Source organism: Colletotrichum aenigma (assembly GCF_013390185.1).
Source record: "Colletotrichum aenigma strain Cg56 chromosome Unknown KSG_Cg56_contig09, whole genome shotgun sequence".
In the NCBI taxonomy this organism is placed as follows: domain Eukaryota; kingdom Fungi; phylum Ascomycota; class Sordariomycetes; order Glomerellales; family Glomerellaceae; genus Colletotrichum; species Colletotrichum aenigma.
Window position 1 is genome coordinate 595,510 of NW_023500915.1, and position 23,669 is coordinate 619,178.

Consider the following 23,669-nt stretch of genomic DNA (forward strand, 5'->3'; position numbering starts at 1 on the left):
CCGATCAGCGCCATATCCGAAGTGGACGGTATTTGAATGTTCTTCATTTTGTGAAAGTTATCAGCCGGAAGCTCGGGATAGCCAGGCAGTTCGGGTTGGGTGCACGTCTCATGACCAACGGAACGCCAAAGATTTGGCAGCGGCGTCTATTTAAGGTGCGACCGAGGTCGGCAGCGTCGGCAAGAGCAGGACCGGGACTCCCTTAAGTTAGGTCGGGTCGGGCAGACAGTGCAGCAGTGCAGCAGTGCTCCAATCCAAGAAACGGTAGCGATTGGACTAAATCCCCATGACATCAGCCCTGCCAGACTTCACTTGCCATGTTTCCTCGGATTGAATACATGCCTACAACTACGCAGTATCTGTAATTGTCAACTCATCGAGCCAATTGTCACAGTGTTGCGTCGTCCGTTCCTCTGCGCTGCGACTGCCCAACTTTGCCGAGGCCCGTACATACCAGGCACGTTTGACATCTAGGGTGCCTGCTCTCGTAACATCCAAACATCCATTAGCTTCACTGCTTCAGACGAGCAGCTTGAAGCTTGCGCCTCACAGCGTCCCATCCTGAGTCCCTGAAGTCTCTGGCCCCGAGGCAGGTCAGCCAAAGCAACCATACAACTGCGACGGGTTTCACGCCCTTCCATCAGCTCCGGCAACGAGGCTTGGTGAGAGAGAGGCTGAGCCACGCGTCTACGTCGCCTCTCAAGCCCTCACGCAGGGTGTCAAAAATCTTGGCTTTGTTTGCCGTTCCGACGACCCTCATTCCAATTTCAGGGACGTCGTTTTGAATCGAACCCAACCTTTTTTTTTTTTTTTTTCTCCATTCCCCTCACCACACAATTAACTCTATGCGCCTTGGCTATCGGACCTCACTTTCGACACACTCCAACGACCGCGAAAGAAATACCTAAGAAAAGGTCCACCCCACTCTGCCCCTCCTTAGGTACCTTACTTGCCGACTCGCAAACAAAAAGCTATCGCTCGGGTGCGGTGCGCTCATTCCAGGTGAAAGGACCTGTTTGAGACCATTTTCACTCACCGTCGTTCGTCGTTGATACTATTGACGTTTGGGGGATCACCAGCCACATCATTCTGCGACGGAATAGAAATTAGGCGACCGCAGACCACTCAAAAAGTGGACTGAGCGGACACCATGTCGATCCGCATAGCGCTCGACAACCAGCCCGAGTTCTACACCAATCTCGACAACCTCGCTGGCCGCGTTGTGTTGCATCTCAGCCGCCCCGAGCAGATTGGTGGCATCATTGTCAAGCTCGAGGGCGAGTCCAAGACGGCCCTCGGATTGCCTCAGAATTACGATGACCGCACTCACCCGCGCCTGCCGCCCGGAGGCGGCCCCGGAAGTATCGCTAGCGAGAACCACAAGATTCTCTACCGGGTAGCGCAAGTCTTTCCAACCTACGAGGAAGATCTCGGCGGCGGAAGCTCCTCTATGAGCGGGAGCTACGTCATCCAGGGCGGCCAGCATGAATTCCCCTTCAAATTCAAGCTCCCCATCAACAATGCCTGCAGCGACCCCGTCGCCATGTCCAAAATCGGTGGTATCGGCGGCATGGGGGGCTTCGGTGCGGGCATCGGTCCGTTCGGACTCGGAGGTGCCAGGGTTATGGACGGCAGTAAGCAGCTGTTCCTCCAGCATGTCACGAAGACCCTGCCTCCGTCGTTCACCGGCTTCCCTCGGCAGGCAGAGGTGCGCTACTACCTCAAGGTCACCATCCAACGGCCAGGCTTTCTCAAGGAAAACTGGCGGTACCAGATTGGCTTCAAGTTCATGCCCATAGAGCCGCCCCGGCCTCCGAAGACGTCTCAAGAAGCCTACGCACGTCGGCCTTTCACCTTCAAGCCGCGACCTCAGGGTCTGCAGAAGAAGAAGAGCTCCCTCTTTGGCTCCGGCAAGGACGACAGCGCACCTAGCAACGGTGACGCTGTTCCCCCGTCCATTGAGCTCTCTGCGCGTTTACCCCATCCCTCGATTCTGACCTGCAACCAACCTCTCCCGCTGCGTCTCATCGCCAAGAAGCTCATACCCTCACACGAACAAGTCTTTCTCACCTCAATCCAAATCGAGCTGATCGGCAAGACTCATGTCCGGTGCCACGACCTCTTTAACACGGAAGTAAGCAGATGGGTCGTCGTAACCCAGACAGGCCTCAGCGTGCCCCTCCTGGACAACCCGACCTCGGACGACCTCCACCACGAGTCCATCATCCCAGACGACCTCTGGCGCAACATCCCGCTACCCAACACCGTTGCACCTAGCTTCGTCGCCTGCAATCTCCAGCGACACTATGAACTCGACATCCAGCTGGGTCTCTGCTGGGGCAAACCGCCATCCACGCGAACGTTCTTGGGCTCGAACAAGGAAAACCCCGCCGCGCAGTCCATTTTCCTCCCGTTGCATTTCTCCAAGGTTCAAGTATACTCTGGCATTGCGCCACCGCCGCAGTTGCTCGAGGCTCTAGCAGCACAAGCCAATCGGCCGTCCGCGGCAACAATGAGCCTGCCTCCGAGATTACCGCCTCGTACTTCACAGTCTGCACCCATCACCCATACCATGGGCCGTGGCCAGCAGCAAAGGCCTCAGGCGCCTCAGCAACCGCACCCACCGGCCGCGGCAGCACCGCAGTATGACCCATTATACCCTCCCCAGATGGGAACACCGGGTGCTGCGGCGTTCGACGACGCACCGCCGAGTTACGACGAGGCACTGGCAGCAGGGGCAACAGGACCAGAGGAGAGACCTGCGTACAGCGGCGTTACGAACGAGAATGCCCCGAGTCAGATCCCCGAGAAGAGTTAGCCTACGGTTTTTGCATGGAGAAATTGGGCGCGGGAAGGTTTAGACAGAGGGTTGGGTTTAATGATTAATGACCGGAGAGCGGTGACGGATGGACGAGACAAGACAGCGACGCCATCACAGACAGAGTTCAGAAGGGGGTTTTGTGTTGCCTGGGTGGTTTAAGCTTTACTATACCTTGAGATGAGTCCATGGGCTCGCCTAGTCCATGAATAGATTGAATTTTTCTTCATCCTGAAGAAGCCAGTGTGAAGTTGGACGTCTGGCATAGGGCAGATAAACAGGAGTTGGCAGCCCATGATGGAGACAAGACAACTTGGAGGTGTCAGCTCAACAGCTTGCCGAGGCGGGCAAATCCCTGGTCAGCCATTGCAAGCCTGCCAAAAGAGTGCCGTGATGCCAGCTGACCAACATGCACCAAAGCCAGCTCAGGTGCGCCATGCAGACTTGGTTTCTTCCCATCCACGTCGTTCAGAACACGCACACGCCCAATGGGCTTTAGGAACACGCAAAAGTCCGCCGCAGGTGGCGTAGCGGACCGCCTCGGGAGGATGGCCCTCCCCGTCTGAATACGGCAACCCTCGCCCGCCCAGTCCGAGATGTGATTCAATACAAGAGGAGATGTCAAATCAGAGGCGGAGGGCGGGCTCGCGATGCGATCGCCCGTTGTCCGGTCCAAAGATCTACGAGATCTTCCAGGCACGCACCGCACCTACATGGCCACACCGACGACGACGACGACGACGACGACGACAGCGAAAGCAAGCAAGCAAGCCACCCCTGCTACCAACAGATGTTGAGATGTGATCACATATGCTCTGTCTTGCACATTCCGCATACGGATATTGCCCACGGAAGGAAGATTCGCAAGGAACGAGAAAAAGGTGACTCAATCAAGCTTCCCGTCGGCATAGACGCCGGCCGTCGTGTGTGGATGAGGCACAGCGCGGCCAATCAGGGGCTGACAAACGTACATATTGTTGTTTGAGCGAGAGTGGAGGCTGGGGTTTGGGGGTTGGGCGGGCGTGTTGGTGGTCAGTATGTTGTTGGTTCGAAGCCCACTGTGTGCTGTGCTGTGTTGTATGCTGGAGTTGGAATCTTGCCTGGACGTAATTTTTTTTTCTACCAGGGTTAGATGCAGGCAGGGTTACGCGTGTGTTAACCTACCTTGTTTGGTCTGGGTTTTACGACCGGACTGGAGTGACTGGTCATGGTAATGGCAATGGGCGGTGTTGGTGTTGTTCTTCGGCTGTGATGAATTTGCGAGGTTCTCGGTCAACATCCATCTGTATTGGTGCATTCTATCCGGGGATGTTCCAATGGTGCAAAGCTCATTTCGCTGGGCTTGGATTTTGCCAATTGCTAATCATTCAGATGGATGACCTACCCACGCTCGATGCTATTGACGCTCTCTTAGTTACACATGTTCAACTGGAAATCGAAGAAATATCACAAGATAAGCATTCCTCCTCTTACACCTAGTGACGCTTTTGACACCTCACAACCCCTCCTTGGCCAACATATCCGCGATATCTAGGTAGAATGCAACAGCGTTAAAGGTCCGCGTCTGTCCCATCAAGACCTTCCTCACCGTCCACCGCACCCGGTTGGACCAATTGATCAGGTCGAGATGGCTAACGTCGACCAGCGTGCCCTTGTAGTCGCCCCACTGGCTGCTCGCAACGCTAACCAACCCGTCGTTGGCGCCCTCGACCTCTTCCAGGATGCGATGGCTCTGCCGGAACGGACTGAGGAGCGGGGGCGTGCTCGTGCATGCACCGTAGCTAAAGTACCTCACCTTGTCACTGTCTGGAGTCTTGGGGTTGAACTCGCCCTCCATGTACTCCCGCGTCAACTGGCCAAACGCCTTGGTGCCCAGCCCGGTACGCTCAATCAGGCCATAGAGGTTGGCGAGCTTGATGGGGCCCTGGCCGTTGATGAGGAAGTCGGCAAACGCGCTCCCGCGGTGCGGCGTGGCGACGGTCACGAGGCTCTTCACGTCCACGTCGGCGGGCTTGAGATGGGAAATCATGTAGCGCGCGTCGAGCCCGCCCATGGAGTGTGCGATGATGTTGACGGAGCGGCCGCGGGCTTTGGCGGCGATGTCGGCGCCCAGCTTCGCGGCGCGTTCCTCAATGGAGCCCGAGGGCGGTACGGCGGCTGTGATGACGGCCGGGTTGCCGGCGAGGGCGCGGAGGGCGTCTGAGATGCCGTGCCAGTAGTGGATTGGTGGGACGTACGAGCCTAGGCGCAGCTCGGCGAAGCCCATCAGTCCGTGTGCGAGGACGATTGGGTTCTTTGGTGTGTCTGGAGAATGTGTTAGTTATGGGTGGGTGGAGAGCCATGTAAGTGCGCGTGTGTGTGTTGGGGGCAGAAATCGGGCAGGAGGAAGACGGAGAAGACAGAGGAGAGAGAGAAAAAGGAAAGTGATCGGAGGGGGGTGGTACCATAGTGTTCTCTCACGACGGCAAACTCGTCCGATATCTGTTTGCCCAGGTCTCTCAACCTTGGATCGCTGTCGTCTTTGGTGAGGACCGGGGTGGTGGACAGGTTCCGAGTTCCCCGGCATGCTAGAGGGCGAAGAGACGCGGCTGGCGCACGGGTGGGAACAAGAGCGGGCAGCGCGCGAGGAGGGCGGCGGCGGCGGCAGAGGCCCCTCGCCAGACATGCGCTCATGGCATGGAGGATGACGAGTCGATGGGACGAGGTGTACAGTGCTGAGTGTAGGTTGCGGGTGACTGGTTGTCGGCAAGATGTGATTCAGTCTCGGCTCGCGGGGCAGGGCTTTAAGCGGGCAAGTGGGTGTGAAGGCTGGACTAGACGTAAGGTGCCGCGCAAAGTACCAGTGTATGAATACTGTGTGAGTTCCTGGAGGAAAGAATTGCGGGCGGGCTGGGTGCGACGGGCGGCGGAAACGAAGGAAGAAACGCGTGGTGGTAGTGAATGCGACTGGAAGGTCCTAACAGCGTTGATAGGAGGCGTGTTTCTCGCCAAGGAGTTTAAGCGCCCGGGTTTTGACGTCATGCAGACCGCGGCCAGAGAGGCTTAGCGCGATCGCGGGAGTCTCTGGTTCTCTCGGCCGACGACCCACCGACTACAGCGGACGCTAGGGTGCTCAGTGGATGGGCTTCCCGCACTATCCACCGGGAGGCCAGAGCTTCCTGCCTAGACAGGGGAGCTGGCCAAGGATGATTAGCAACTGCATGGCACTTGTTGGTTGGGCCTCATCCTTCAAGGCCACCCAGGGCAGCATCTGGTCAGTGTCCCGGTTCATCTCTTTAAAAGAGTAAAAGGTAATGAGATTGCTGTTGGAGGAGGGATGGATGGATGGATGGATGGATAAGTGCATCATGCAGCCTGCAGTGCGTGCGCACACAGTCCGTAGCACTGCACCTGCCATGACCGGACTTGGAGGGGGAGAGCAAATCTCGGGTCATCCCTCTTGCGTCCCTGGTCACCTTGTTTCTCCCCCTCCATCTTGTGCTCTCTTCATCTCTTCATCTCTTTGTAATGGGCTGGTAATGTCCGCGCCCCAGGCTACACAAGACCAGCAAGGGCACCTGGGAAAGAGAAGGGAAAGGGAAAAACAAATTCAGGCTTCCCCAACCGCAACACCACCACCCCCGCCCGCAAGATGTTCTGCGTTCGCAAATCAAAGTCCACCGTTGGCCGATTTCCCCGCTTCAGAGACACGTCGTGGTCTGCTACTTGTTTTCCAGCCCCCAACCTACACCTTCCCAACCCAGATTGTGCGGCGTAGCAAAGCTTTCGACAGCAAGCACTGGCTGAGAGCCAACAGCGTTGGGACCTCCCTGAGCTGGCCGGTAGGGCCAGGTGAGGAAGTGACGGTTGCCGTCGCTATTGGACGGGAGTTTCTCTTGGGCCCCCTGGCTCACCCTCACCGGCCGACATGGACCAACATGGGCCTCGCAGAATGACCAGCCAATGTAACCTCCCCGCCAGCGTTGCCCGTTGGATAAACAGCCCGCAACCGCCAGCCGTCCGCTGGTTATTGGTCCGTGACCTGGCTCTGGAGAGGGTCTTGATCTGCAAACATTTCCAACCGTTGCACCGTCGAACCGTTCCGCTGGGACGGCCGCCTGGCCTCCCTCCTCGCCCACCGCACCCGCACACATTGTTTGCTTGAATGCGTGCCTGCTTGCTTGCTGCTCTGGCGGCCAAGCTGTGTGGTTTCAATTCCTTCACGGCAGTTGAAACCCTTCTCGCTGGCTGTTTCTGCACATTGGCGTCTGACAGTGGCGTCAAAGTGCTCTTCTAAGCAGCCCCTGGTCATCGTTGTGCCAGTCACTGAACGGCATCAGTTGGGACGAGTTTGACTGAAGAAAGCTGCTGTTGGTACGACGTCTCTTCCGAAGTGGATGTAATCCATATCGGATGCAACCGCGGAAGCTGATGGTGTGCCCCTTTGAATTGACCCTGGCCTGTCCTGCGTGAACCACTTCTGCCCGTCGGACCGCCTCCTTCATCGCGTGTCCGGAGCCATCCACAATCGACCGTATCCTTCAACCGCAGCGGCCACCGCAGATCCAGCCTGCTGGAATGAAATGCTTGACCTTTGTGCCTGCTTGAATGTTGTGTCTGCTTGCTGGAGTTGGTTCGGCCGCCAGTTGTGCAAATCCCGATGGCCAGCCTGCCGTGTATATATCCCAACAGCCCGGCGCGCTTCTCCTTGCCGCCTCCCTCCTCTCTCCTCCAGGCATGCCCGACCAAACAGTGGTAAAGGGACCGCCACTGTCGCCTGTCAAGTGAGAACAAGGACACAATGACAGGCGACTGCAACGAAAACTGCCCCTTCCGAGGAGGCTTCCTCGACTATGAGCCTTCGGCAGTTGGCAGCGCCATCTTCTTGGCGGCTTTTGCGCTGCTGGTGCCGCTGACCTTCTTCCAAGGCTACCGCTTCAAGACGCCTCTCTTCGCTTCGACTTTGGCCACGGGTATTCTGTTGGAGGTTTTGGGATTCGCCGGAAGGCTGAGGCTGAAGAACAACGTCGCCAGCGAGGCATCCTTCACGTTATGGCTTCTGGGTTCAATACTCGGCCCGACCTTGATCTCGGCATCGCTCTGTCAAGTACTTCCTCACGTCGTGGCTCTATATGGTCTCGGTATCGGTTTCACCCGTCCCAGAGTCGCCGGATTGTCCCTTGTCTTTGCTCTACTTCTCGTCGTTGCTTTGGAGATTGCCGGTGTCGTTGCTGCCGTCTTTGGACTTGGTGGTGTTCAGGTATGAGTGCATCATGTGCAGACCACGTTCCGATGTTAATCAAGTGTGACAGTCGACTACCATCCTCCTCGCAGGCCTGGGCGTTCAAATTGCGGCACTCTTGCTTTTCATCGGCTTGTACCTCTGGTTCACCCAGAAGATCCCCGACCCAAAGCACATTGCAGTATACCAACAGCCGAGGTTCAGGCACTTTGTGAAGAGTGAGCCAACCAGATTCTCAAGAAACCAAGCATCAAGCTGATCGATTCCTAGTTATGCCGCCACTCGCTGTGGTCTTGATCGCACATACCATCTACCGTCTCGTCGAGTATGGAGAGGGCCTCGGCGGCCCTCTCACAAGGACAGAGGTGGCATCTCTCATTATCAGCGGCGCCCTGCCGTTTCTTGTGTGTATTGCCTTGTGCATATACCACCCCGGAGCGGCGTTCGGCCGCGCTTGGGGTCTCACATCCCCGAGGCTCCGCCGCCAGTCTCTTCGATCTCGTCGTCGACAAGGAGGACCATCGCCTCTTCATTCACCAACCGCCCCATGGGATAGACACAAGGGCCCCCGTCAGCCTGGCTTCACGGCTTCGAGATTTCCGGAGAAGAAGATGTCACCGGTTGGCGTTGGACCAGTTCCCTTGCGAGACTCCACGATGGCGAGCAAGGTTGCTGGTAGTCCTGGTGAAAGGTCTGCGATATATACAAAGATTGCCAGCAGTCCTGGCGAGAGGTCGGTGACGTATCCGAGCCCAATCGCTGAACACTATAATCTGGAGACGCCTCACCATAGCCCACCTTTGCAAAGGTCTCAGCAGACGAATCAACCGTCACCAAAACACAGTCCGCCATTCCAGAGGGCTCAACAGGCGGGGCAGCCGTCGCCGAAGCGAAATAGCAATCGTTCGAGTCAGAATCCGATGGTGAATAGCGAGTCTCTGTGGTGAGGAGACGGTATCAGCGGCGGCTTTTTGTTCTTTTGGAAACGGGAGTTGACGTGTCTAAATGGGATATCCTCTCGTTGCGGTAGCGTGGCGTTTATTGACATTGGTGGATATTTGTTGCTTTATATACCGGAAAACTCCATTCCTGTGCTTGGATCGGGTGGCCAGAGTTGATCTCAGTTTCGGTAGTTACAATCCTTTGAACTGCTTGACGAAAAGGTGGCGCTGATGATAATGTGACGCCGTCGTGTGCTGTGACCCCATCGAATCTTTCTCACAGATTCCGGTAACCTAACCACTTCCTCTCCAAGGCATACAGCAGGCCGAAGAGCGCGCCCCCAATGTGACCGGCATGCCCCACGCCGGTCTCGGTTTGAGTGCCAAGGCAGAAGATATCCACGGCAAACATCGCCAGAGATACTTCGCGCAGAGATAGCACGATGTTCGTCCCAGAGAGACGGACTCTCATAGCCGGATACATGGCGGCCAGGGCGATTCCGAGGCCCGTCAGTACCCCACTGGCTCCAACAGCGGTGCTTTCTTCAGCGGTTTTCCTTGGGCGCTGGCGCTGCGAATTCCACACAAAAGCCGCGCTCGCGGCGATGCCGCTTCCTAGAGCAAGTAAAGCAAACCGAAGCGGCGACGTTCCTCTCGCATAGAGATGTTTGACATACGTGCTATATGTTGACATGTTGACAAACAGGTGAAGGGGCTGGATGTGGCTGAAGGCCGAGGTGATTAGAGTGATCGGCTGAAGGTTGCTAGGCCTGAGCATGAAGTTCTTGTTGAGGAAATCCCTCAGGCGTTGCCGACTGAACGGCAAGGGTATCGAGGCGAGTGCAGGGTGAAGCGCAAGCAACCAGGCGATGTGGATGGCGATGTTGGTCAGGGGAACGCCGTAGAACAATACCGTCCAGGCAGGCCCCAAGCCGCGTGCCTGTGCCAAGTAGTGACTTTTGGAAAACGCCGCCATTGCGAATCCTGGAGGTTCAGTCGTTAGATTCGTATTGGTGTGTGACGAAGGAACAGCGCTGGTCGGGCGTTGGCGAGAAAAAGAGGTTGAAGTTGCTCTGAAGTAGGTTCTTTGGCACTGATTACTACTATCTTAAAACCGACAAGGGGATGAATGCTGAGTGTATGGACTAGTAGCAGGTTCAACTCGCGTTTGTAGAGCGCTTCTACTGCTAGATTTGAGAATGCTGAAGCGAATGAAAATGACGATCACCAAATGAAGGTGGTGTTCTAGGTAGTATTGCGGAGCAAGCAGCGACAAGGAAGCGAAAATGGTCCGTGCGCGATCTAAGTACATGTTTTTTTTAGTGAATAGCTCCTCGCATTACGACTTTGCCCTTCGTTCACCCATCTCAGTGTAGGTATTCCCTTTCGGCGGCCTTCCCTCTCGAACCTGATGAACAGCGGCGCATAGGACCACCTTCCCCATAAGATAATGTTATGTGTTCCATTTACCGCTATATTCATCCCAGTAAGTGCCCGTGACCTAATTCATGTCACTTAGCATGAGCACCCATCATGGCTTGGGAATTTGCACGTACCCATGGTCACGCAATCGCCTCAGCTCTCGTACCGACCGACATTTAAAATTGACAACTAGGACACTCGGGACCCAATATGCGCATGCGCAATCCCTGTGACGTCTGGACCAGTTCCATGACTCCTTGTGTTCTCGAGTTTAGTAATGGTCCTGTGCCGACTAGACGGACCTTTTTCTCCCAAATTGGCTTCAGTGTAGGTGCAACAGGATTGAACTCGAACTGCTTCCAATCGTATAGGGATGAGAACGTGTCTGTGTCAAGAAGCCGAAGCTCATCGTGGTTATGAATCTTGAGATGCTCGTGCAGACGGGATTTTGTGATATGATATGTTGCCACCAAGATAGTCCTGAGTTTCGGAAACATAAAAGGCCAACATCCGAATAAAGGGTCCGAAGCCTTATACAGTGTGCGAAACCCGGGTACGTACATTGTCTCGAAAGATTGGAGAAATTTTGCAACGTGGCGAGGTTGGGTACGCAAGATCGATTCGATAGACTGGGGAGAAAACCCGCCGAAGAGGGGCTCGATACAGTCAATCTTCGGAAAGACAAGAAGGCCTGCGGGGTGGATCATCGCAGGGCGACTTCCTGTCAAAGGCGAGAACCTGTTGCGAACCATGGCTCGTGTCTTTTGGTTGACGTGGAAGACGGGTCGAACTCCGAGAAAGCGGCTCTTCTGAAGTTTATCGGAATCTGGACGCCGTGATAAATTGGTGATAATGAATCTGTGGCGATCTCTTAGATATCTGTACGCGCCCAGCAACCATGATTCCTTCGCGGAGCTGGATTCTGCTTCGTCGAGGAAAGCTTCCATGATGAGTAGGAAAACCTCGGGGGGGAGTGTCCGTCGTAAGGAGAGACCTTTGCCTGTGGCGACCCCGTCACTCATATTGGTATTGCTGATGTTGAACTGGCAGGGTGTTGTTTGGTGTTGTTTGAGGTAAGGTAGAGACTGACTTCTGCTCTCTCCTGAGAAACGGTAATGGCTTGCGAAAGTGACGGCTGGCTATCCAATTTTGGGAAAGATCCCTAGGAGAGAAGGCGCGAGCCAAAAGTTGAGCAAGGCTTGAGAAGGTGCCTAGCTTGGCACTTTCCTTTTATCGTCTCACGTAGGTAATTTCAGATTCCCGGTATGGAAACAGCGAACGGATCCTTGGGTAGGGAGTATCCCAATTTCTAGAGCTCCTGCCTAGGTACGCGGTCTACCACTCTCAGTCTCTCTTTCCTCAACCCTTCTATCAGCCTGCTCTGGCATCATGCTAGCCGAACCTTCTGTTCGTTCAGAAACGGCCTCGTCCCCCTTCTCCAAATCAACCATTTCAAAGTTTTCGTGTTGACCATTGACGGCAGGCGCCCCGGATTCCACACCTTCCTTCGGAGGGTGTCCTGTGATTCTTGACCAGCGATTTAGAACACTTCTTCTCTTCGATTCATCCGTAGATATCCCCGTGACGCTCTTCCTGCTGGGCTTGGTCGAGTCAAGTTGACTGCGCAAGCCCAGCTTGAATGATGCATGCCGCAACAAGGGCTGCAGCGCTGGGAAGCATCCTACCCAGAGACCAACGTGGAGCTCAGCGTCCGTCCAGGCAGCGACAGACAGCATCTTATATGTTCTGGAAGAAGTCAGAGATCACGCTCATTCGGTCTGACAGCAGTGACAATACGTACGTGTTCACGGTGAAGTCTGTCGTCGTGATTATGGCAAACCTGACAATGCCGGTGGCAACACCGAAGATGCCTAGCGAGAAGATAAGAAGGATCTGAATCGACTTTACTCCCATCTTGAAGTAACTTGTCACCACCCAAAGGGGGAGGGCAACCAGCATGCAGTCGACAAAAATGCAGATAATTGCATGGGCCATCATCAGATCCCGCTCTTCTCGCTTGTCCTTGCATTCTCGCCATGTACTTGCATAGTTGAATACCTCGCTATAGTCTCGTGTTTAGTCGGGATAGGAATGCTTTGGAAAGGAGGTGCTCACGGTATTTGCTGGCATTCTGTCAGAATGAAGAAGAACCCCGTCAAGCTGATGATGATGACGATGAGCCTAAGTCCCCATATGCTCCAGGTGTAAATCTCTGTTACGATGATCAGCATCGAATTGACCAAGCGATGGTAGAGCAAGCGTACTGGCTTTGCACAGTCGTGGCAAAAATGCTAGAATTGACAGCCGAACAACTCCTGATGCAATAAGGTACACTAGCTCCATGATTGTGAGTCTCTATCACGCTCCGTCAGCTTTCTGTCAACCCAACTGCAACAATCACCAGCCCACCTTCTGAAACTGTAGCAATGTATCTTTGGGTACATCTTCGATTTGAGCGCCGGTTCCGTAATGGGTGGTATCCATCTCCAGGGCGGAAAGAGTCACGCAGAGCGCCTGCATGGAGGATTAGTCGGTGATATCTGGTACGAGTTTGTGAACATACCCATGCTAGAACCGCGAGGAAGTCATCCCATCCCAAAGCCTTGACGATAGCCTTTCGAACATACAACCGCAACGATATGAAAACCGTTGAGAAAATGATCAAGGCCAAATTCAGGTTGTAGATATGGTGCCCTTTCGAGTTAGGGTGCCATAGCATGGAGTCACTGGGAATGACCATGTCGTTTTGGCCTCCTTCGACCCACTTGTGAACCATCTTGTCGACAGCTTCGAAGTGATCTAAACCACTCAGCACTTCCCAATATCAAGACTCTGTGCCGGTTATCCGGGGGGTGGCTGTTTTTGAGAGATTTGGCAGAGACCAACGTTCAGCCAGCTTACATCACGTGGAGCATGGAAACGGCAAGAGATCATTGTGGTTTCTTGAAGAGCAGAGACACGCCAAGCCACTTTGAATGCGACGGATGGTAAGGCACAAAGTGACGGGTATTTTCCTCTTCAGCTAGGAAAGATGAGATCCAGAACGTGGAAAACCTTGGTGGCCAGCCGGACACCTCGCCGACAACCGCCGAACGCCACTTACACCGCCGACCCCGAACACAGGTGCCCACTGGCATGGTATGCCAAATGCAGAAATACATGCCTCAATGTAAGTTGCCACGTGAAGTCTCCGTAAGCATATGTTGCTGTCGTTGAGGGCAATGCATCGAACACTTGGGGCTTCTATGACTTCTACGGTACCGCCACTGAGTCACCTCCCACAATAAGAATCAAGTCCTCGATCTCGGCGTGTCTATGTCGTATTATTATTATCGCCAGTCCGTGGGCGACACCAGCTGCTCTCGGCATGTCTCATTCCAGGAGCTCTGCTTACCCGAGCGCCATGAGCATTTTTGGCCACTGGCCTGCTAATTTACAGTAACGGACGTCTTGGCAACCGATAGAACCTCGCGCTTACGGTTAAATCTTGGCCTGGACCCTAGTTTGAACAGGACGCTTTCGTCTAGGTGTAAATTTCGGTGTCGAGACGCAGACGCCTTGACGCTTTTCAAGCACAGCCCCAAAGCTGCAACGGATGTCACCGAGGAATGCATGTCACTGCATCTGTACGAACGACGGAACGATGGACGGTATGATGATCAAAGCTTTTAAACATCCGTATTGATGCATTTACATACGTCAAGTGCGACAACTGCTTCCTCAGATGGCGCTGAAGGGGCGGCATAAGTACATCGTTTCCCTCAGCTTCGTCTCTTAATCTATTCAGACGGGAAGTTCTTGATCTGACAGCTGCCATTTGCCGAGACCTTATTTTGACATCCAACGGTCTTTGCACCATAAGAAAAAAACACCCGGTCTGGACTCATCGGACCATACAAGCAGACAAAAGCACTAGCTAGGTACGGAAACATCTTGGATACTTCAGCCACCTCCTAAAAGTCACCGGTATCCCACATACTTTTCCATTCTCTCATCGCAGAGAAAGCTTCATTCGGCGGTCTTGGCACTCCGTACCCCTTGACGGATGCGGGTGTTGTTGATCCATATCGGTACTTTCCCTTCCGATTCCAAATCCTTGCGTCACTCTATCTGCCACCGACAATTGCAAGACCTTCTCGAATGTTGAATAGAAGCTTTTTCTCATTCCACTGAAGCCTTGGCTCCGTAACCGTTTTTGCGCCCAAATGACAACCGTGAGCTTAGGGAGGCCGGGGAGGAAATAAGGACGTGATAGCTCTTTCTTTGTTCACGTGGAGCTGACTTCAGGCCAGGGCTCCTACCTCAACGTTTCTGCCTCTTACAGTAACGCCCTTTGTCGTCGTGAATTTCGACAAAAAGCTCTGGAACTTGTAACTACAGGTTCCATCATTGAGAAGCTAGTTTTCAGGACCCCCTTGGGTCTGAAATCGGACGTTCCTGCCAGAAGTTTCCTCCAAAGGGAGAACACTCCCTCTCAACGCCACAAACTCCGAGGCAGTGCACACTCACCTCAACACCAGCACGACCGTTTTCATCCAAGATCGGAAGCGAAAAGCATTCCTCTGGAGCCAAACAGGCGCCCTTCAGCAAACAAATCATACCCAGCCGCCAATGAATCCTTGCTTGAAAACAGACATCGCCCCGGTTACACAAACCGTCAATACCCTCCTCCTTCGCACCTACGCCCTTCTGCAGACGCCCCTGACGGGCGCGACCCTGCGCCTGGCGCTTGAAGCCGCTGACAAAGCCCTTGCGATTGCGACAAATTTTGGACGCTTCGACCTTGAACCCCGCGCCCAGCTTTACCGTGGACATGTATTGCGAGCATGGGGTCGTTGGCGCGCTGCCTGGCAGGCGTATATCCGCGCGGCAAGCGTAATGGGCATCGGGTTCTCGGGGACGGACATCAAGGGCCTCACGCGAGAGTGTCTTGAAATGATGAGGATTGAAGACGAGTGCGATCCCGAGAGGAAGAAGAGCATGATGGAGAGGAAAGGCGCGAGGATGGTGCGCTTCGAGTTGGACGAGAGGACTCCTGGCAGAATCGACGAAGTTGATGGAACCCAGTCCGACGAGAGTACTGATGGGATGTACCTGCTCCTGAATGGAAGCGGCGAGGTCATTGGAAGCCGTGAGAGTTTGCCTGATCTGAGATCTGTACGGGGCAGAGGTTCTGTCCATCGGTCGCCGACACCAACATGACGCTATATTCAGACCATGAGATGGTGGGGTATTTCGCTATGGGAGATGAGAGGCTATAATCATGCCTTCTATTTAGGTGGGAAATATCAAGCATTCAGAGTCACGGACGGTCACTTGTCTCTATTTCCATGTCGCCAGCCTTTGTTGACGCTATCCCAGGTCTTGCCAGGCCAATGCTCAGTAATGCTTCTTTGTATCTGCAGCAAGGGCATTGAACTCTTTGAAGGTCGGGTCTCCCTTCGAGAAAGTTTTCCACCGAAAGCGTCTGTATGGCCAGTATCACCACAAGATAATGCGGAAAGCTTGAATTAAGATGAGTGAGAGTCTGAGAGCTACTGAAGTTGATAATGATCATAAACGCCCGAGACTGGGAGGAATACTCGGAGATTTACTTTCCCCAGACAGATACTCTTTCTCCTTAAGGTCTCTCCGTCACTGCGTTTTCCTTTCATTATTCTTGCTTTCAGTATCGTGTAGAAAACCCGATATGGGCGATTCTAAGAGGCGGAGAAGCTCAGAGGACAACCGCGGGCGCAATGTTCGGCCAGCATCAGACAATACGGAGGCTTTCCCTAACGACAATCGTTTGACCATACGAACCAACGCCTCTGCCAACAACACCAATGATGTCGCTGTGAACGCAACTTCCGATGGAAGAACGTCCCGCCAAGCTGCGCGGTCCGAAATGGTCCAGGAAAGTAGCGCAGTTGCTGGTTCGTCAAGAGCTCCGATTTCTCGGAAAGAGGTGCCAGCATCTGAGACGGTCAGCCCCGACGACACCGGCGCCGGCAGATTCCACTGGCCACGTCCATCGTCTAGACCAAGACGTTTTACCCACAGACGGGCAATGTCTGATGCGAATCCGTCAGGTCCATCAAACACAGCTCCTAGTGAGTCTCGGGAGGCAGCTCAGGGGCAGCCGAGGGAGAGTCGAAGAAGCATATCCGGCGCAGAGTCGGGAGAGCCTCGTAGGAGCACTTCCGAAGCAGTCACGAGCAGTCATGTCGACGATCAAATACCTCCTCCTCAATTCCGAAAAACCAGTAGTCAGACTATAATCCGCAAAGAAGTTGGATCATCCAGCCGGGACAGCAGCAGGGGGCACCCGCCCGTTGGACCGCTGCCTTCGCCTTCGGTTCCCTCCAGACGGGGGAGCAGTGGGCAACACCCGCAAAACAAGCCGTTGCCTCCTCGTCCGGATGAGTCGCCAGCTCGTTCAGCCGGTCTTCCTTCATCACGAGAGAGCAGCGGCCACCACCCACAGAACAAACCATTGCCTGCTCGTCCTGTGGAATCAAATCAGACACCGATTAAGGATGCTTCTCTAAGGAATGATTCGCCCTCCATTTTCAACTCCACCCCTCCTGAAAATCCTCCAGGACCTGCCATCGCCCCCAGGTCTGCCAGCTATGGCTCTTCCACCAGGAATCTGGACCGTCAGTCGTCAACTGCAACCCCCCCTCTGATTGACATTTCTGCTAGCCCCGGCCCTTTACCGAGAAATTCCGGCCAAGGATCTGACCAGAAGCGGAAGTTGGACTTTAATATGAATCCTCTGAAGCCTTCATCGGAGAAGCCTTCGAATAAACCTGTACTCCGTCTGTGGAAGCAAAATGTCGAGGGCCAGCAGTCTTCTGCCACCGCATCCCGGTCATCTGAGGCAACCCCTATGCCTGCGTCGAGAACTACGTCTGTGGACCCAAAAACATCCATTCCATGGCGTGGACCAACTCTTGAGCAGAAGAAGTCGGCCGACTCATTGATAGATGTCAATGGACCATTCGAAACCTCGGGCGACAGCGAGAAGACACCCACAGCCCAGCAACCGCAGAGGCCGGTCTTCCCAGATCCGAATTCGCCGACACTGAAAGCATTCAAAACGGAACCCCCCCGCGATGGACCCGGTTTCCATGGCCGGCCTGCTCCTGAGCCAAATCCCGACGCTTCAAACCGCCCCCATGTTTGGATACGCCCGCAACGTCTGCCTGTTGACGAGTCTCAGGAAACCATAGAGACCTACAAGAAATTGTTCAGTCTCAACCAAGAAACCCGCGTGACCCTTCTTTCTCGTGCCCATCGCTATCCCGATTACGGCCGCGACGAAGAAGCTGCCCGGCGCAAGGCCGAATTCGAATGGCAGACGGGCGAGACCATGTCTGATGCAGACTACTACTCCCTCTTTGACCAGACGATAGCCACGGACGGTATGATTTCCTCGCTCATGGAGTTCATGGAGGGGCGGGAGTACGTGAAAGCACCGTACGTCAACCGCATCATCCACCAGCTCTTGAAGATGATGTACCAATCTGCCCGGGAGGAAAGTCGGCTCAGGGACAGGAGAAAGCGGGAGTGCGACTTGTTGAAACGCAGGCTTGAGGACTGCGAGAAGAGGTGTGGTGGCAAGACCAAGCCTGTCAACCTCGACACGGGCGGCGACAGGGAGAAGACGCTGAGACTTATAAAGGAGATGTGGGACCGCATGGACGGCGTCATGGACAAAGAAGAAGAGTGCATCCGAGATCACAACCATAAGTGGAGGAACCGCGAGGAAACACTGCGACGAAACGACACCAGCGTTCGGGAATGGCGCGCCTTGGACGAACGGTTCAGATCTCTTTGGGACGAGCGCCAGCATCTCGAGGAGCTCATTGCAAGCAGAAGCGGGTACCTCGTCGAGGATCTGGGCCGGCTAAAGGACGTCGACGACCAACTACAGCACATGCGCAGGGACTTTGGCACCTGGTTGGAGTACAGGACCAATATGTTGATCGACTGGATTAAGCCCATTGGGGAGGATGATGTAGACGGCAGTGTTGCAAAGTTGCGAGACATCCACAGGGGGCTGCATATAGAGGTCGCGTTGCTGAACACTGAAATGGACAGACTGAAGCGCATCGCCGACTTCCAGCGCGAGGCGCGCGAGGTGCAAGCCAGATCGATGGTCGACGCTACCGCCGATTCACGACAACCGACTCTCCCACAGGTGAGCACCGACGGCAGTCCACCAGAAGACATCCAGCATGCGGAGCCCGCGGCACATCCATGCAGCGGATGCCGCTCACGCGACGACCAGCTTCGGGAGAAGGACAGAATGCTGAAGGAGAGGACGAAGCTCTTGAAGCTTGGCGTCTACAAACAAAGTGCCGCAGAAAAGCAGAGGGACAAGCTTAAAGAAGCCCTCGAACAGGTCTATAGCAACAGGGTTCAGGATGCGTTGAACACCATTGGCAGTTACAGGACCCTCGTTATCGACGAAATGGAGTGGGAGATGGACTATCTCAACCGGTTGCTGCATGCCCAAGTTGGTCGGACCAAGGAGCAAGCGGACTTGTTTCAGGGCACTGTCAACTCCCTCCGCGACAAAGACCCGTCGAACCCCGTTCTGCAGGAGCTCGAAGACATGCATAACTCGGTCCAGCGACTGGCTGATACCACTGAGGCTACACAACGAAGCTTTGGTCAGCAGCTTGATCGTATGGTTTCCAACCGAGCGACTCATTTGGATCAAGCCGCTGAACCAGATGAACAGGACCAGATCGCCAGAGATGGTCTAGTCACGTCTTTGAGAAGCCAGGTTGAAGAGCTCACGCGGAGAATTCGGAAGATGTCGGAGAAGAAGGCACATGAGAACCTCAAGGTCGTGGATAAGGTCCGCCAAGACATGGAGCGCAAGATTTCAGATCTCCAAGATCGCGTTGCAAGGTACAAGAAAGCCCTCCAGCAGCAGCGAAAGGAGGTTGAAGCAGACCTGGATTCCACTGTTTTTCGGGATCAGCGGAGCACGTCCCAGCTATTCGCGAAGGAGGCGGAGCTCACAGAAAGGGAGGAAGAGTGCCGACGCATCGAGGGGACTGCGAGAACATTGCAGGCCGAACTTGACAAACTCAAGGCAGCTTACGGTGAAATCGAAGAGCTCAACAAAGACTTGGAGGGAAAAGTCTGGGCTTTGCAGATTCACTTGGAGGAACGAAACGAAACCGACCGGTGGTCTTTGTGGGACGGCACCGAAATCGAAGTCACAGAAAACGACGATCCCGACTATCGGCGACAAGCCAATATCAACAAGCTGCAAAGGGACCTCGTTACAGCAATTGCAAAAGGCATGAATGAGGCAGAGAAGAACACGAACAAGAGCTCCAGATCTGCGTCCGCAAAATTCACCAAGTTTTTTGAGTCGACGGTTCGCAAGCTGGATAAGAAGAAGGCGGACGAGACCAGCACGACCAGCTCGATCCACGAAACGGAGAAAAACATCGAGGCTTTCTGGAGAATGGTTGATTTCCAGAGGAGAAGGGCAGAAGTTGTGTCGTTGATCAGAAGCAGCAGGATCCAGCAAGCCAAGGACAGGCTCGGCGAACTGCTGCGTTCTATTGAGCACTATACGGACTATTGGCCTGACAAGCAACATGAATACGAGGCCTTTCGATCGATGCACTATCTCCAGGCGTACGTCAATGTGGCATTGTCCACGATTCAAGTGCGTATGGGCGAAGAGTTTTCGACGATTGCGCGGGAGTCGATGGCGACTGCTCGGGGTGAGTTCCTGATTGCAGAGACTTACGTGGTCAAGTTGAAAGAACGACCAGGCGCAGGCGGAGCATGGCAAGCCATGGGGAGGTATCTGCAAATCCAGACGCAGCGATCTGTGGAGGAGCTTCAACAGTGTGACTGCAAGTACAAGACAAGACCTTGCCTACAGCATAGCCGCGATGGCTCAGCGGCGTACTATGACTTCATGCAAGCGCCTGACGACCAGGCCGAGATGGAGTTGCCACGATCTGTGCAGAACACGCTGGAGCCGTACGGCCGCTCTGCAAGCAACTACACGATGGATCCAAGAAGGCACGGATGAACCGCCTAGACTGACTTGTGTAACGACTTGGGGGCTTGCAGGATAGGCAGGCAGATAGACATGGGTGTGCAGTGGGTTCAGCTAAGGATAGATTCGAGGACGGGAGATCGATGCGGTTGATGGGCGTTACGGTTTAGGTCTCGGGGAGTTTGAATGTGACAAATGAGAGTAAATGCCAAGAAAGTGTTTGTTGTTGTTTTCATGAGGATTCGTAATCTCCGGGATAGTAGCTTGGTGCTATCGCCAACCTTCGTTCTCGCCTCTGCTCGTGATAATACCTAAGCACTCAGACGTGTGTAGGTTGGAGTCGGGGAGTTCAGTGGCGTTTGGCTCAAGTCTCCGCGCGGCGAGCTGATTCATGTGTTTCCCCGTTGACCAGGGCGGCGAAGGCGAAGCATGTTGATGAGGCGGCCTCCTTGATGGATGAGTGCAGGATGGACGTTGGAACGAGAGAGTGGAATCCGCCAATGACCGATTCGGCTGGCGGAAGGTAAGTGGGTGAGGTGTTGGTGTGGAGGTTGGAGCCGGTAGGGACGAGAAGTCAAATTGATAGCGAGAAGCCGTGGTGGGGCCGGGGAATTAACCTGCTAGCGGGTACATCGACTTTCGCCCAAATGATATGGCAAACGAAGTCCTCCCCATCACCACATGCCAAGTCGTCCGGTTCCTAGCGCACTCACTCACCCGCGCGGGTGAGCTTGATTGCTTACCACGCCAATGCATTCCTCAAACTCTTCTCAACGCACATCTACAACATGACACCTCCCCATTCGCTCAGCCGCCCGCGCCTCCTCCGCTCGCTGTGCCTGGCGATAGGGCCCCTGGGCTCCATTTCGTCTTGTCCACCCCCAGCATACCTTCCGGTCAGGTTCAATATCTAAACCTTGTCTCGGGAGCGGCATTTCCTCGAGCCTCATCTGCGTCGCCAGTGCGCACGTCAACTGTCTCAGCCAAACGTGGGCCTGGGAATGGATAGGCGAAAGGGTGTGCGTGCATGTGTGTGATTCGAGATGCGATGTGATGTGGGTGGCATCTGGCATCCCGGCAGCTAACACAAACCAAACGCCAGCCTAAGAAGAAAGCAGAAGGCCGAACTTGCACCTCTGCCACATTACATTGACTTTCGCATGGTCGAGGGGCGGGCGCCTTACGAAAACAAACTTGCGTCTGGCGTGCTTCACAATCTGTCGCTTCCCTCGATGGCCCTAACACACGTGGGACGCAAGAAACATGCTCAAGATCCAGGAGTTGGCGTTGAAGTTGGACCCATCAGAACTTTCTTCACAGGCCAGGAGCCGGACAGACATAGCCTACCCTACCCAGGGATGGCGCCTGGTGATGCGGCCTGGGCCTAATCTGCGAGCCTGCCAGACGACAATCTCTTCCATTGGTATTGCACCGAATCCGGCCTCGAGGTCTCTTAGACGGGCATGATGATTGTGGACCACGACTCAGCGGCCGCTGCACCAAGACAGACGACCCCCAACAGTCCACTGACCATCGCAAAAGGTCCCAAGCCACTGGACCCTTCGACGCAGAAGCGAGAGAAACGGGCAGCTCGTTAAACAAAAGTCTAGAACGCGATGCTACACAAATCTCTGGATCGATACAACCGCATCCTAGCTCAGAGCAGCTATTTATCCACCCCTTCTCTCACAATCACATAGCCACCCCGACCAACCCAACCGCAGCGGCTTCAGTGTCCAGTGTCACCGACCGCGAAAAGTCTACCTCATGCCACTCGCCGCCGCCTTCTCCTCCAGATTGATTAGATCGATTGACCTGGCCCTATCCCATTGGCCGGTCCTTGTCGTTTGGCTCCCCGCGTCCGTTTACACCTTACGCACATTGTTCGTTTCTCCTCCTTTGACCAACAGCGGCTGCTTCCGGCGATGGGGGCGGCAACGAGCAACGGTAGGGCAGTGCTTTTTCTTGCTTTTGGTGACGAATTTGGACCGGTGAGCAGAGGCACCAAGCTCCCAAGCGTCTAGCCAGCCGCGTCTGCATCGCATCATATCACATTTTGCGTTCCTGACGCATCATTATCTCAAACCAAGAACGGATTACGCCTGGCCTGGCCTGGACAGGGCCCACGCCACAACACACTCCGTGTCCCGCGCTCCCGCTCTCCCGTCGCCCCGATCCTGTCTAGCCCCATCCCCTTCCCTTTCCCGGCTCCGGCGTCCACCACAGCGCAGCAAGAAGGAGAGGGAAACCCCCACTGGCACGGCCGCTACAAACCATCGGGCGCACGCGAGGTGTTGTCAAATGCCAAGGGTTTGGCGCGACCTACCCTCTCGGGGAAAAGGCTCGGGCGGTTTGGGTCTGCGGCGGAGATCACGAAAGGGCGGGATATGGCTCGATCGAGCAAAGCCGGGCCAAGCCAGGGCCACTCATCCAGTAGGTGACTATCACTTCGGAGAGACTAAAAGACCAGACCAGGCGGCGGCGGGTGCGGTGCTTCTGAAGGGACAGCCACAGCCTACGGATAGCAGACATCCATGGAATGGACTCGAGCTCGCACCGAGAAACACGGGCCGTACGACGGCGTTTACAACCTTGCTTCTGTCCAATCTAGGCAAGTCAAATCTGTCTGCAAGATGCAGATAGGCACCGTGATACCGGGAGCTCCACCTTGAATGCCACAATCTGGAGGCAGATTGGTCCCGAAGAATGGTATTTGGGATTTCGACTCACAGTCACAGTCGCAGCCCAACAACAGACCATGACAGTGTCTGGTGTGTGGGGTAAATGGTGTACGCATATGTCTCTCTTCTCTGACTCTCACGGAGTGCTGGAATTATCGGCCGCGTATTGTTCTCTTTTCGTGGTTGGCTTAATTTACCCAAATTATGTCAACACCCCCCCGGGCTTCCGTCTTCTGGGTGCGAAGCGAGGGAGGCCGTCCGAGTCCTGGTACGGCCCCGTTGTCGACGGGACTACGGTTCACGGCACGCAACACCTCAGACGTCGACGCCCGGGGTACCCTATCATCTTGCCCCCCGCCCAGCATGCCGCGCCACAAAACCACTCTACTTCAACCTCAATCAACATCGCCGGCCTGCTGCTGCTGTGCGCTCACTTTAATACCTTCCTGCCAACCGAGCAAGAAGCTTTGTCAAGCTGACAAAACAAGGCAGCCAGCCGGCCGAGATGGAGTTCCTGGTCCCTGTAGGGCAGCCACCATATCTCACAATTTTGCTACAATCTACC

General features: G+C 54.8%; 7 protein-coding genes across 7 annotated transcripts; 3 read left to right on the top strand and 4 right to left on the bottom strand.

Annotated features, from left to right (window-relative positions):
- Positions 1 to 1,150: 1,150 nt before the first annotated feature.
- CGCA056_v012894 (uncharacterized protein) lies at positions 1,151 to 2,818 on the top strand (the record flags this gene model as incomplete). Its single annotated transcript, XM_037328138.1, has 1 exon — positions 1,151 to 2,818. The coding sequence occupies one exon, from the start codon at positions 1,151 to 1,153 to the stop codon at positions 2,816 to 2,818; it is 1,668 nt and encodes a 555-aa protein (XP_037172821.1).
- A 1,495-nt stretch (positions 2,819 to 4,313) lies between these two features.
- TGL2 (Lipase 2) lies at positions 4,314 to 5,491 on the bottom strand (the record flags this gene model as incomplete). Its single annotated transcript, XM_037328139.1, has 2 exons — positions 4,314 to 5,122; positions 5,263 to 5,491. The coding sequence occupies 2 exons, from the start codon at positions 5,489 to 5,491 to the stop codon at positions 4,314 to 4,316; spliced, it is 1,038 nt and encodes a 345-aa protein (XP_037172820.1).
- A 2,107-nt stretch (positions 5,492 to 7,598) lies between these two features.
- RSB1-2 (Sphingoid long-chain base transporter RSB1) lies at positions 7,599 to 8,986 on the top strand (the record flags this gene model as incomplete). Its single annotated transcript, XM_037328140.1, has 3 exons — positions 7,599 to 8,057; positions 8,110 to 8,257; positions 8,310 to 8,986. 3 exons carry the CDS (start codon positions 7,599 to 7,601, stop codon positions 8,984 to 8,986), a joined length of 1,284 nt encoding a protein of 427 aa, XP_037173454.1.
- A 271-nt stretch (positions 8,987 to 9,257) lies between these two features.
- On the bottom strand, positions 9,258 to 9,956 carry CGCA056_v012897 (uncharacterized protein; the record flags this gene model as incomplete). Its single annotated transcript, XM_037328141.1, has 1 exon — positions 9,258 to 9,956. The coding sequence occupies one exon, from the start codon at positions 9,954 to 9,956 to the stop codon at positions 9,258 to 9,260; it is 699 nt and encodes a 232-aa protein (XP_037172679.1).
- Positions 9,957 to 10,578: 622 nt separating this feature from the next.
- Positions 10,579 to 11,349, bottom strand: CGCA056_v012898 (uncharacterized protein; the record flags this gene model as incomplete). Its single annotated transcript, XM_037328142.1, has 1 exon — positions 10,579 to 11,349. The coding sequence occupies one exon, from the start codon at positions 11,347 to 11,349 to the stop codon at positions 10,579 to 10,581; it is 771 nt and encodes a 256-aa protein (XP_037172818.1).
- Positions 11,350 to 11,761: 412 nt separating this feature from the next.
- On the bottom strand, positions 11,762 to 13,178 carry CGCA056_v012899 (uncharacterized protein; the record flags this gene model as incomplete). The annotated part of the gene is made up of 7 exons (XM_037328143.1): positions 11,762 to 11,767; positions 12,088 to 12,148; positions 12,204 to 12,464; positions 12,518 to 12,614; positions 12,667 to 12,757; positions 12,812 to 12,916; positions 12,966 to 13,178. The coding sequence occupies 7 exons, from the start codon at positions 13,176 to 13,178 to the stop codon at positions 11,762 to 11,764; spliced, it is 834 nt and encodes a 277-aa protein (XP_037172817.1).
- Positions 13,179 to 16,451: 3,273 nt separating this feature from the next.
- Positions 16,452 to 20,456, top strand: CGCA056_v012900 (uncharacterized protein; the record flags this gene model as incomplete). Its single annotated transcript, XM_037328144.1, has 1 exon — positions 16,452 to 20,456. One exon carries the CDS (start codon positions 16,452 to 16,454, stop codon positions 20,454 to 20,456), a length of 4,005 nt encoding a protein of 1,334 aa, XP_037173004.1.
- Between the last annotated feature and the right edge of the window lie 3,213 nt (positions 20,457 to 23,669).